The sequence below is a fragment of the Nicotiana tomentosiformis genome, chromosome 12 (assembly GCF_000390325.3).
Source record: "Nicotiana tomentosiformis chromosome 12, ASM39032v3, whole genome shotgun sequence".
Taxonomy (NCBI): Eukaryota; Viridiplantae; Streptophyta; class Magnoliopsida; order Solanales; family Solanaceae; genus Nicotiana; species Nicotiana tomentosiformis.
The window spans coordinates 50,991,934-51,005,119 of NC_090823.1; the positions used below are offsets into that span (position 1 = coordinate 50,991,934).

The 13,186-nt window shown below is 41.6% G+C and overlaps 1 protein-coding gene across 1 annotated transcript; it reads right to left on the reverse strand.

Annotated features, from left to right (window-relative positions):
* Positions 1-11,521: 11,521 nt before the first annotated feature.
* LOC104099947 (uncharacterized) lies at positions 11,522-12,031 on the reverse strand. Its single transcript, XM_009607084.2, has one exon. The coding sequence runs from the start codon at positions 12,029-12,031 to the stop codon at positions 11,522-11,524; it is 510 nt and encodes a 169-aa protein (XP_009605379.2).
* Between the last annotated feature and the right edge of the window lie 1,155 nt (positions 12,032-13,186).

The window sequence follows — 13,186 nt, forward strand, 5'->3', positions numbered from 1 at the left end:
ATCAAACCTCCGCTGAGTCCGTGGGAGTCCAATAACGAAATCCATAGTGATCCTCTACTTTTTCCACTCCAGAATCTCTAACTTCTGAAGCAACCCACCCGGTCGTTGATGCTCATACTTCACCTGCTGGAAATTTAGGCACCGAGCCACATACTCCATATGTCCTTCTTCATCCTCCTCTACCATTAATACTGCCTCAAGTCCTGATACATCTTCGCGGCACCCGGATGAATAGAGTACCGCGACCTATGAGCCTCCTGAAGAATCAACTCACGCAAACCATCTCCAATAGGCACACATAGCCTGCCCTACATCCTCAATACGCCATCATCCCCAATAGTGACCTCCTTAGCATTACCGTGCTAAACCGTGTCCTTAAGGACAAACAGGTAGGGGTCATCACACTAACGCTCCTAATATGATCATAAAGAGAAGACCGAAGGACCACATAAGCCAACACTCGACTCGGCTCAGAAATATCCAATCTCACAAACTGGTTGGCTAAGGCCTGAACATCCAATGCTAAGGGTCTCTCTTCTGCTGGAAGATATGCTAAACTCCCCACACTCTCCGCCCGGCGACTCAAAGCATCGACCACCACATTGGCCTTTCCCGGGTGGTACAAAATGGTGATATCATAATCCTTAAGTAGCTCCAACCACCTCCACTGACGCAAGTTAAGATCCTTTTTCTTGAATAGATGCTGCAAACTCCGATGATCGGCATAAATCTCACAAGGAACACCGTACAAATAGTGCCGCCAAATCTTCAGGGCATGAACAATAGCTGCTAACTCAAGGTCGTGGACAGGATTGTTCTTCTAATGAACCTTAAGTTGTCTGGTCGCGTAGGAAATCACACTACCACCCTGCATCAGCACTGCATTGAGACCAATCCGCGATGCATCCCAATATATAGTATAAGACCCCGAACTTGTAGGGATTACCAATACTGGGGCTGTAGTCAAAGCTGTCTTGAGCTTCTGAAAGCTCTCCTCACACTCCTCTATCCACCTGAACGGAGCACCCTTCTGGGTTAGCCTGGTCATAGGTGCTGCAATATATGAGAATCCCCCTACAAAACGACTGTAATACCCCGCCAAATCAAGAAAACTCCGGATCTCCATAGGTGATGACGGTCTAGGCCAACTCTGCACTGCTTTCACCTTCTTCGGATCCACCTGGATCCCATCACTCAACACTGCATGACCCAAGAATGCCATTGAGTCTAGCCAGAACTCACAATTAAATTTTTTGGCATATAACCTCTTTTCTCTTAGGGTCTGAAGCATAGTCATCAGGTGATGCTCATGATCCTCCCGAGTCTAGGAGTACACCAGAATGTCGTCAATAAACACAATGATGAATAAGTCAAGATAGGGCCGAAACACACTGTGCATCAAGTGCATAAAAGCTGATTGGGCATTGGTCAGCCCAAATGATATCACAAGGAACTCGTAGTGACCATACTGAGTCCTGAAAGTAGTCTTCAGGATATCTGGCTCCCGAATCTTCAGCTGATGATAGCATGAACGTAAGTCAATCTTGGAAAACACCCTGGCACCCTGTAGCTAATCAAATAGATCATCAATACGAGGCAATGGATACCTGTTCTTCACTGTAACTTTGTTCAACTGGCGGTAATCAATACACATCCGCATAGAACCATCTTTCTTCTTCAAAAATAAGACAAGAGCACCCCAAGGTGACACACTGGGCCGAATGAAGCCCTTATTAAGCAATTCTTGTAATTGTTCATTCAACTCCTTCAACTCAGGAGGAGCCATACAATACAGAGAAATGGAGATGGACTGAGTGCCCAGTAACAAATCAATGCCAAAATCAGTATCTCTGTCGGGCGGCATGCCCGGAAGATCAGCTGGAAATACATCTGGAAAGTCCCTCACTACTAGGACTAACTCAGCTGTAGGAGTATCAATACTGACATCTCTCACATAAGCTAGATACATATCACACCCCTTCTCAACCATTCATTGAGCTTTAAGAAATGAAATAACTTTGTTGGGAGTATACTCTAAGGTACCTCTCCACTCAAATCATGGTAAACCTGGCATAACCAGCATCATGGTCTTAGCGTGACAATCAAGAATAGCATAATGGGGCGACAATCAGTCCATGCCCAAGATAACATCAAAGTCCACTATGCTGAGTAATAATAAATTGGCTCTGGTCTCAAAACCACTAAGAGAAATCAAACACGACCGATACATGCGGTCCACAACAAGAGAATCTCCCACATGAGTAGACACATAAACAGGGGAACTCAAAGAATCCCGAGATACTCCCAAATACGGGGAAAAATTAGAGGACACATAGGAATATGTAGAGCCTAGGTCAAATAATACCTACGCATCTCTATGACAGACTGGAACAATACCTGTAATGACAGAGTTGGAAGCATTTGCCTTTGTACGAGCCGGAAGATCATAATATCTGGCATGGACTCCCATTCTAGGGCAACCTCGACCTTGACCTCCACCTCGAGCTGGCTGAGGAGGTGGGGCGGTAGCTGGTGCTGGAATCATAGCTTGAGGACCCTGTGGAGCACGTGGTGGCTGAGAAGTTTATGGAGGTGCACCCCTCCTAAATCTGGGGCAATCCCTTACCATATGGAGAGTGTCACCACACTTAAAACAAGCTCTCAGAGAGCGTGACTGCTGTGACTGGCTCGGGCTAAGTCTGCTAGACTGGCCGCTAAAAGCACAGCGAGCAGGAGGCACACTAGATACTGGCGATGCATAATAAGGCTCCTGGGGCCTAAAAGGGACCGGAATACCACTGGCGGCTGGAAGAGCTGAATGAACGGGGCGACTCCCATAACCCCTACCATGGCGAGCTGCTGGGGAACGAACACCAGAATAAGAACCAGTCTCTCGAGACCTCTTGGCCTCTCTCTCCTTTCTATCCCGATCGAGCATGCCCTCCAATCTCCTAGCAATACTCACAACCTGCTGGTAAGAAATATCCATCTCCAGCTCTCTGACCATACTAATCCTGATACTGGGGTGGAGTCCCTCAATAAACCGATGAACCCTCTCTAGAACTGTGGCAACCAAGGTCGGTGCATGTTGGGCTAAATCACTAAAGCGGACTGCATACTCTGGCACAGTCATAGCACCCTAGCGCAGCTGCTCAAACTCCGTGCGCCATGAGTCCCTAAGGCTCTGAGGGACATACTCTCTCAAAAACATGTCCGAGAACTGAGTCCATGTAAGTGAAGCTACCTCATCCAAACTACTCAACACATAAGCACGCCACCACTGATAGGCTACTCCTCTAAGCTGGAAGGTTGTAAAAGAAACCCCACTCGTCTCCCCTATGCCCATAGTACGGAGAATACGATGACACTCCTCCAGAAAACCGTGAGCATCATCAGTAGCCAATCTGCTAAAGGTAGGTGGGTGGTAATTCTTGTACCTCTCAAGTCTGAGCTGCTCTGCCTCAGAAGCGGCTGTCCTAGTCTAGTGCTGAACCAGAGCTACCGGCTGCATAGGGATGAAATCTGGGCATGGTCAACCTAGACCCTCTGCTCAGGAGTGCGGGCTGTGGGAGTCTGTTCCCCTCCCCCGGCCTGAGATGTGGCAGGAGCAAGTGGAATCAATCCAGCCTGAGCTAAGGTGCTGAACATCCTTAGAAACTGGGCTAGAGTCTCCTTGAGGGTTGATGCAGCAACAAGTATCTCAGGTGTCTGCCCTCCAGCTGGAGCTACTGGGGGCTCCTCTGTAGAAGCTCGTGCGGGTGCTCTGGCTGCACCGCGTGGACGTCCTCGGCCTGTACCCCATCCCCGACCTCTCGCGGCTCTAGTAGGGGGCGCGGGTGCCTAGTCATCAGATCCGCTTGTACGTGTTCTCACCGTCTATGAGAGTAAAATATAGAAATTTAGAATTTTTATGTCAACAAATTTCGCACGACAAGGAATCAATGAAGTATAATTTTTCCTTATAGTTCCATAGCCTCCTGAAGATAAGTACAGACGTCTCCGTACCGATCCGCGAGACTCTAATAAATCAGTTTGTGACTCACGATACCTATCAACCTAGAGCTCTGATAATAATACTCTTACACCCAAGAATCATACTCCCAATCACCAATCGTTTACACCAAACTCAAAATTATAGACTAGGGGTGTCACGACCCAAACATATGAGCCACAACAGGTACCCGGTACCTTACTCAACCGAGTACCAATATACATATCTTTCTTATCGTACTCTCATTGGCAAATGGGCCAAACGAGGCATCATGGGCTAACCAGAATAAACATAGGGGAATACTCAATATAGGACGACCAACCCTAATATAAAAAACTTATAAATGTGACATACGGGCCTAGAAGGCCAACATGATCATTTGTAAAGTAAACATAGGCTGACAAGGCCATACAAGTATCCGTATACATGACATCTGTCTACAAGCCTCTAAGACAACATAAGTATCATAATGGCCGGGACTGAGCCCCGCCATACCAATCAATACATATCCTAACTATACTGACCAAATAAGCAACTCCGGAGAAAATTGAGTGCACCAACATCTTCCGTTGAGCTAATAGCCTACTTGGAGGACTCTCGACCTGTCTATCGGGACCTGCGGGCATGAAACGCAGCATCCCCAGAAAAGGGACTTCAGTACGAAATTATGTACCTAGTATGTAAGGCACTATACTGAAAGCTGAAACTGAACTGATAATATAATAACTGAAAGCAACTGGAAGTCAATGATAATATAAAGATATGCTTCCTGCTGATACTGACTCAACTCTCTCAATATAGTAAGTAAAATAGTTGTCCGGCCTTATAAGTCTTGGTATATATATATATATATATATATATATATATATATATATATATATATATCAATAACTACTCTGTCGTGGTAGGTTCGCTCATAGGCGCTCGTCCATACTAGGCTCTGCATCTCGACTAACTAGGCTCGCTCATAGACGCTCGACCACAGTAGGCTCGGTATATAACTTACCATCTAATCAGAAGTTGCCCAATAGGGGCCTGCCCATCAATTATAGCTCGATGGTAATGAAAATACTGTAATACTCTATATATAGACTTTCTACTCTCTTGATTGGAAAAAGGAAATACTCAATTAAATATGAAGCCCCGATAAGGAGAATATTGTAACTTACAAGACTAGAAAAATATACGTAAATTTCGGGACATGAATTGTTTTTATTTATACCTCATTATCAAACTTGTGTAATTACGTGATCATGCAAAATTAAGGAAGAGCTTAGCCTTAACATACCTGAGTCGATTCTCTTGACAATCCCTCTAACACACGTCAATTGCGACAACACGTAACAGCAAGATCGGAGTAGGGAAAAATCCATATGATATTCTTGAGAAATATTGCACCGTACTCCATTATAATCGCAAAATCCCGTTGCTAATATTTTGAATAAGTTTCTAAATCTTTCCTTTGCATTTGATCATAATATTGTGTGTGACTTTTGTTGAAACTTTCATCCGTAAACCTTTTTTTAAGCTTATGAAACTTTCTCTTAACTTATGCATGATCATCCTTATAGTAATTGGTCGGAATGTTATGGATTCTATTTATATATTCTAACCGCAGGCTTTGTAATCTTTGCAATAGGAAAGAATCATAAGATCACTTCCTTAAATATTTAAAGTCCAAATTCCAATCTTTTGTTTTTACACGTAGGAAGATATATAGTGTCTTGTACTTAACCTCTTAGTCTGCCACCTTTCAACCAAATGCATGAGTCACTTAATGTGAAGTTGGGGCTGCCACGTTTTTGCCTCTTAGGCTTATCCGATCCAAGGTCCTAATTAAGTATTCACTAATTATTAATCTTCCACTAAAATCAATAATTACCCGATTATTCACATAATTAAGAATTATCTCATATTATATAAAATACTACTCACTTTTAATACACTTTATACACCTTACTATCATAGCCGTATGGTACTTTGTATGGTACTAGTCCATAAATACCGGGTATTTTAGCTCGGGCCGTATTTTATCCCAATATATCAAACTTCGACGAAATTTATTTTCTTCGATTTGCTTACCCTCTCACCTTCACTAATTTACTCATCACTTGATTGAAATAGCATAATATTAGGAACCTCAAAAAAATCTCATTCCCGAGCTTGCGTCGATGAACTTACGACGAAACTTTAGCGTCTGAAAATGTGGGATGTAACATCTCATTTCCGAGCTTTCATCAAATTATTTCTAGCATACTTCCACGTACGAAAACATGGGGTGTAACAGCATTCCCCACTTTGGCACTTATCATTTTCATGACTTATGCCTTTCGAATACTTTAGTATTCTCCTTGCCATCTAGGCAACTATTCTGTGAACCATTCCAAAGGCCAGGGCATTCCCCCCTTTAGGCCTCTTTCTCACACCATGACTTATGGTCGGAGTCCTTCCAATCTCGTAACTATTGTTACCTTCTATCACGCAGCCTGTATGACTTTGACCTTGTAAGTGCACCTATGCGACTCTTCTCTCCCTTTTCCTCCATCTTTTAGCCAATCTCTAGGCCTTACTTTGTAAACATATACAGAGCTTAATAAGATGTCTCTCTGGGCATATATAGGTATACTGAAGTTTTTCGCTCGGTACTTTGTAGAACTTGCGAATATTGCTATATCTTATTTCATAGACCTGGTTATCCATTCATATGACTTTACTGCATCTAGGTAGGTCATACTATACCATAACTCTTACTTTGATTTATCGTTACTGAGGTCTGTTACCGAACTCCAGGTTACTTTCGTTACTTATCCCATATGTATAAATCTAAGTCCTTTAATGCTTCTTCATTACTTGTTCATCTTAAGAATGACGACCTAATCTCACCTCATACTTTGTGACTTGTGTCCATCAATTGTTGATTCACCTCAATATTGATCTATCAAGTACCACTGCTAACTTGATCTCTTATGTAACACTGCCGCTAGGGCTCATGTCTCATTGGGGACATCTGGAGTAATTAGATTGATCCACCTAGGGGCGATACTATACTTCCATAACCGTATTTCATAGTATCCCAACGTGATTCACCTTACGTGGGTATTTTAATCTCGTACAATTCGTGAAATCCTCTTCAAGTCATTACTCAATCGAAGGCCCAAACGTTATTCTTTATCCATCATAATCACACCCTCATTATACTACCAGGGCAGCATTCCATTTCTTCTAAATGCCATTGGTCTAAGACTCCTTTGAGTTCATTCAGGCTATACTGAGCTTTGTATAATTTAGAGAAACCATCAACTCTTCTTGTTTTCATAGGCTTAATCGTGAGGACCAATCCATTCTCGTCACCTTCTCACTCGCCCTTTCTTATCCTTATTCCTGACTTCCTAAAACCATATCGCTTTACCATACTTCAGTTTGCCACTTACACATATCCATTTATACTACTCGCAACCTCCTTTCAACTTGCTTGCACCATAGATTTCCTTACATTATTCTGGAATATCAAGCGAGACATTACATCGTCTCTAACTTTATTTTACTCTCTTAACTAGACCTCTCAGTACCTAGAAACCATATGCTGGAAGATATGCCACTGATCATGCCGCTATTATTCCTAGATATTGAATCCCCGCGCTTCTAGCCTTCTATCCGAAGTATGGACTATTCACAACCTTTTGCATTTGAGTACCTCATTTGTTGTTCACTTTTACCTTACTTACCTTAAAATCTCGCATCACATCTTCTATCTCTTTCATGACCTCCTTTCCACATAGGTATAATTCATATTCACAACTTAAAGATCTATTATAATACTTGCACCTCTGGTGTATACACAATCCGGTGAGAGCTTCATACCCACTTCTTATAAGGTTGGTACTTCTTCTAACTGGTTTCCTTATAAAGCCATTATAGAATATGGTTGTTGCATTATCTCTCTTGCACCTCTGATATTAAGAGTTATCCTGCCATGTTCTCAAGCGCAATTTCTATAATTTTCTAGGTCCAATAATCAGACTCCTGATTTACTTCGTTGTTGTAACTCTTTAGTTTTCAGACTCCTGATTTACTTCATTGTTGTAACTCTTTAGTTTCCTCTTCCTTCTGATCAATCTTTATGTAGGCTTAAGCTATCTTCCGATCTGCGGCTCATGGCAGTAGTTATTACTTTATCCCTTCATGGACGCTATGGAATATCCATGATACAATCTTATAACAATTCAATCTTTTGTCTATGACCTGGGCTCAATTCTTTGTTTTAACCTATACCGAAATCTTCTACGGCTGTATGATTGTAAACATATATGCCGCATGGATAATACTCCGAAATCTTAGGTACATTCATTATGTAATTATCTCTGGATCATTGATCGAATAATTCCTTTCATTCCTTCTCAACTTTCTTTAAATGCAAGCAATTGCTTTTCCTGGTCGTTCTGCCTCCTTGTTGTGTGCATACATAGCTTGAATATCACATTTTGATTTTGATATATATATATTATTTTTCTTCCCGTTCATTAGCCACGATCGGTGCCACCTACTGATGGAGTGCATACAATGTTGTTGTGAGACTATTGTTACCTGACCATTTCCTCTTTAGGTGACTGTGCTTGGTTAAAGCTTCTTCCTTATTTCCTCCGCTAGTCTTTCATTATAGTACTAAGGGAGGATCCTCTGATTCTTGCAAGGCTGTGAGCTTATTACATCGTATACTCGATGGAATTTTTAATGTTCGTACTCACATATAAAATTCCTTAGTTACTTACCTCCATACTTATATGCTTCTACGGTTGCTCCCAAACTGAAGTTCTGACTGTCTTCCCTTAACACTCATACGGTATCTTTAACTAACCCAATTCCTATCCGAATATTTCTCAAGGTCACGATGTCATATCTGCGAGACTGAATTCCCCATGTTGGGGTTCACTCCGTTTATCTTGCACGATCTATTGATTTGTGTGTATCCTCTTGTCTAGCCATAACTAGGCTCTTCCTGAATAAACTACTAACTACTCATTGGCTCATTCTCATACCAATATTCTGCGTAATCTTTCATGGGTCATTTCCTTTATCTTAACTTACGTCCCGCACTGGCTCCTTATCTATCGATAATATCTCAGGCAGGAACCTTTACCTCCTCTCCTTGACGTCGTGTTTGCATAATGTTCTGGAATTGTATCGTATCTGCAGGACATGAATAAGTGCAATCTTATCCCTTTCTCATTCTTATCACATTCTTCATTTACCATTTCCATAGTTACTAGAACCACTTAATTCTGACCTAATGCCATATCACACCATTTTTCCCCCTTTAGGGGAGCACTAAAATTTATTGCTACGATGATCTACGTATAGATGTTTTACCCTCTCATCTTTGACATCTTTTCACATCATCGATAATATTTACTTGCCTCGCGGTAATCCTTCAGTACCAAGGATAACGAAATTCCTTACTCGTGAGGGTGACACTTAGTGTAACTGGCACATACAGTCCCTTAAGCTTAACTTTACTTACCTTGCTTGCTTTAGGGAAGCGTCTTCCTGAATGACTATTCTCTGAATTTCTCATGAATCTTCTTCTGTTGTTCACTCTATTATCGTCAGAACAAAATCTGAAATTCGCATGATGCTGACTATTATCCAATCACTCAGTCCCTAATTCATGTTTAGTTTATCTTGTTCACCAGCTTATACTGATTTCTATTGTTCTAGGGTCTAACTTTTCCTTCCGGTAGTCGCATTGGAGTCACGAACTTATTTCTTGAAATTAGGATATGACTTTATGGCCTATATTCTTTTGGTGTCTCAAGGCCTGTCACCTCTCGTCTTTTCCTTCAATTGACTATAGACTCTGTAATACTGTCATCTTTTTGATCCATGTATCATATCTTACTCATCCATGTATCACATCTTACTCATAATGATTCATTAACTCTTTTCTTATTTCTCGCTAACATTTATGTCTATCACTTTATTCTGAAAACTCGAACAAGACATTCTTTTGCTTTTAGCCCCTCTAGCTCCATCCACTGGATCATCGAATTGCCAAACATTCTCTTTCTACCAGGGATGGGAGCCACACTAAGGTAATAGTTATCCCTTCCAGGATTCCAGTGCTTATCTTTGTAGTACTCATATCTAGCTGTACTATTTTAGGGTGCACCATCAAGGTGCCTCACAAGGAGATCTATTAGCACCTTTGTAATATCCTTCAGAAATGCCAACTAACACAAACGATCCATTTACCATTTTGGGTTACTCTAACCCTAGCCGGATCCTAATATCCTGTCCTTTTCTTAAACTACACATGTTAGCCCCCATTGGACATAACTAAGATGGATGTGGCTGATTGCACATACCTTTGTTACTGTTGAAGGTAACTTAGAATGCTTATATCTCTCTCCCTGAATTGTAAATAATGATCATCTTTATTAACTGGGTACCTCGTACCCTTCTTCATCTTGCTTCTTTTACTTCTTGAAATTTGTATTTATTTTCTGAATCTCTTATTGTCTTTCACCATAAAGGTAGATAAATATTATTACCTTAAGGTTCCTTATCAAGAGGCTTACACGTCTTAGTAAACACATGATCTACTGAATACCTCATATTTATCCATCATAAGCATGATGCAAAAATTGAGTTCCTCTGACTCAACTCTTCCACGGTTATATCTCTTACCAACCGTCTTTCTAGATGTAAGCATCATTATATTACGAATAAGATAGAGTTTAGAAAATTGAGTTTACAACTGAGCTCTACAACACGATCTAGAGTAAGAAGAAAGAGTGGTAGTCCTAAATGCCCTGTAGCCTCCTTCTTATAAGTGTGGTGCATGACACACCCATAAAGAAGACTCTACTAGACACGGCTTGTAGACTCCCTAGGAAAGAACTACTCTGATACCACTTTTGTCACGACCCAAACATATGGGCCGCAACGGGCACCAGGTACCTTACTCAACCGAGTACCAATATACATATCTTTCTTATCGTACTCTCATTGGCAAACGGGCCAAACTGGCCGTCATGGGCTAACGAGAATAAACATAGGGGAATACTCAATATAGGACGACCCACCCTGAAATAAAAACTTATAAATGTGACACACAGGCCTATAAGACCAACATGATCATTTGTAAACTAAAAATAGGCCGACAAGTCCATACAAGTATCTGTATACATGACATCTGTCTACAAGCCTCTAAGACTACATAAGTATCATAAAGGTCGGGACTGAGCCCCGCCATACCAAACAATACATATCCTAACTATACTGACCAATTAAGCAACTCCGGAGCAAGTAGAGCGCACCAACATCTTCCGCTGAGCTAATAGCCTACTCGGAGGACTCTCGACCTGTCTATCGGGACCTGCGGGCATGAAACACAGCATCCCCAGGCAAAGGGACATCAGTACAAAATAATGTACCGAGTATGTAAGGCACTATACTGAAAGCTGAAACTGAACTGATAATATAATAACTGAAAGCAACTGGAAGTCAATGATAATCTGAAGATATGCTTACCTACTGATACTGACTCAACTCGGCAGCGTCTACACATCTCAACAAACCTAAATCTACGCTCCTCCTGTACAGGACTTCCCTGTTGAAGAAAATATGGTTTGCCAACCTCTTGAGGGCATGGTTTTGACCATTAGTAGCAATCTCCGAGTATTCTCTAGTTGCAAGGAATTTACTGATGTTATGATACCATGGTTTACAATCTGGTTCTTCATCTACATGGAAGCAATAGGCATGCTGATCCCTGATCTCTACCTCGATAGGGTCGATGTAGTTCTTGTCTGGATGATGAATCATAGATGATAAAGTTGCAAGGGCGTCATCGAACTCGTTCTGAATCCAGGGGACGTGCTTGAACTCAATCTTCGTGAACTTCTTGCATAGCTCCTTCACACAGTGCAGGTACGAAAGTATCTTGACATTCTTGGTGGACCATTCCCCTTGGACGTGGTGTATAAATAGATCAGAATCCCCTATGACCAAAAGTTCTTTGACGTTCATGTCGACTTCCATACTGATCCCAAGGACTCACGCTTCGTATTCAGCCATATTATTGGTACAATGGAATCTTATCTTTGTCAATGCTGGATAGTGCTGTCCAATTCCAATCCTTTAAAGTCTGATGCTCCATCAAAAAACATTCTCCATCCAGGGTACAATTCTGCAATATCTTCTCCAGCAAATAACACTTCTTCATTAGGAAAATACATAGTATGTGGCTTGTAATCTCCATCCACTATATTTTATGCGAGGTGGTCGGCTAAATGTTGCCCTTTGATAGCCTTCTGAGTTATGTACACAATGTCAAATTCACTGAGGAGAATTTGCCATTTAACTAGCTTTCTGGTAAGAATCGCCTTTTGGAAGATGTACTTGAGCGGATCGAGTTGAGATATTAGATGCGTAGTGTATGCTGACATATAATGCCTTAGTTTCTGGGCAATCCATGTCAGAGTGGAACAAGTGTGCTCTATCAAAGTATGTTTGGCCTCGTATGGCGTTAACTTCTTACTTAGGTAGCATATGGCCTGCTCATTTCTCCTAGTTTCGTCATGCTGTCCCAACACAGAGCCGAAGGCATTATCCAAGACTGATAAATATAGTAACAATGGCTTCCCGGGTTCGGGGGTAACCAGCACTTGTGGATTTGAAAGATATTCTTTGATTCTATCGAAGGCTTTTTGGCACTTTTCTATCCATTTTGTGGCAGCATCCTTTTTCAGTAACTTGAAAATGGGTTCATAGATTACCGTGGACTGAGCTATGAAGCGACTGATGTAATTCAATCTACCCAGGAAATGAATTACATATTTCTTGCTCTTTGGTGGTGGCAATTCCTGAATGGCCTTGATTTTTGATAGGTTCAGTTCTATCCCCTTCCACTTATAATGAAGCCCAATAATTTTCTAGCGGGGACTCCGAACGCGCACTTTGCAGGGTTCAATTTCAAACTGTACCTTCGCAGGCATTTGAAAAATTTCCTCAAATAATCCAAGTTCTCTGACCTCTTTCGAGACTTGATGATGATGTCATCCATATAAACTTCAATCTCTTTATGAATCATGTCATGAAAAATGATCGTCATGGCCCTCATGTAGGTGGCGCCAGCAGTTTTTGAAACCGAACGGCATAACTCTATAGCAGTAGACTCCCCAAGGTGTGGTGAAG

What these genes read in the sequence shown, in the direction of transcription:
- LOC104099947 (XM_009607084.2), bottom strand. Translation starts at nt 12,031, where the DNA reads ATGGAAGTCGACATGAACGTCAAAGAACTTTTGGTCATAGGGGATTCT.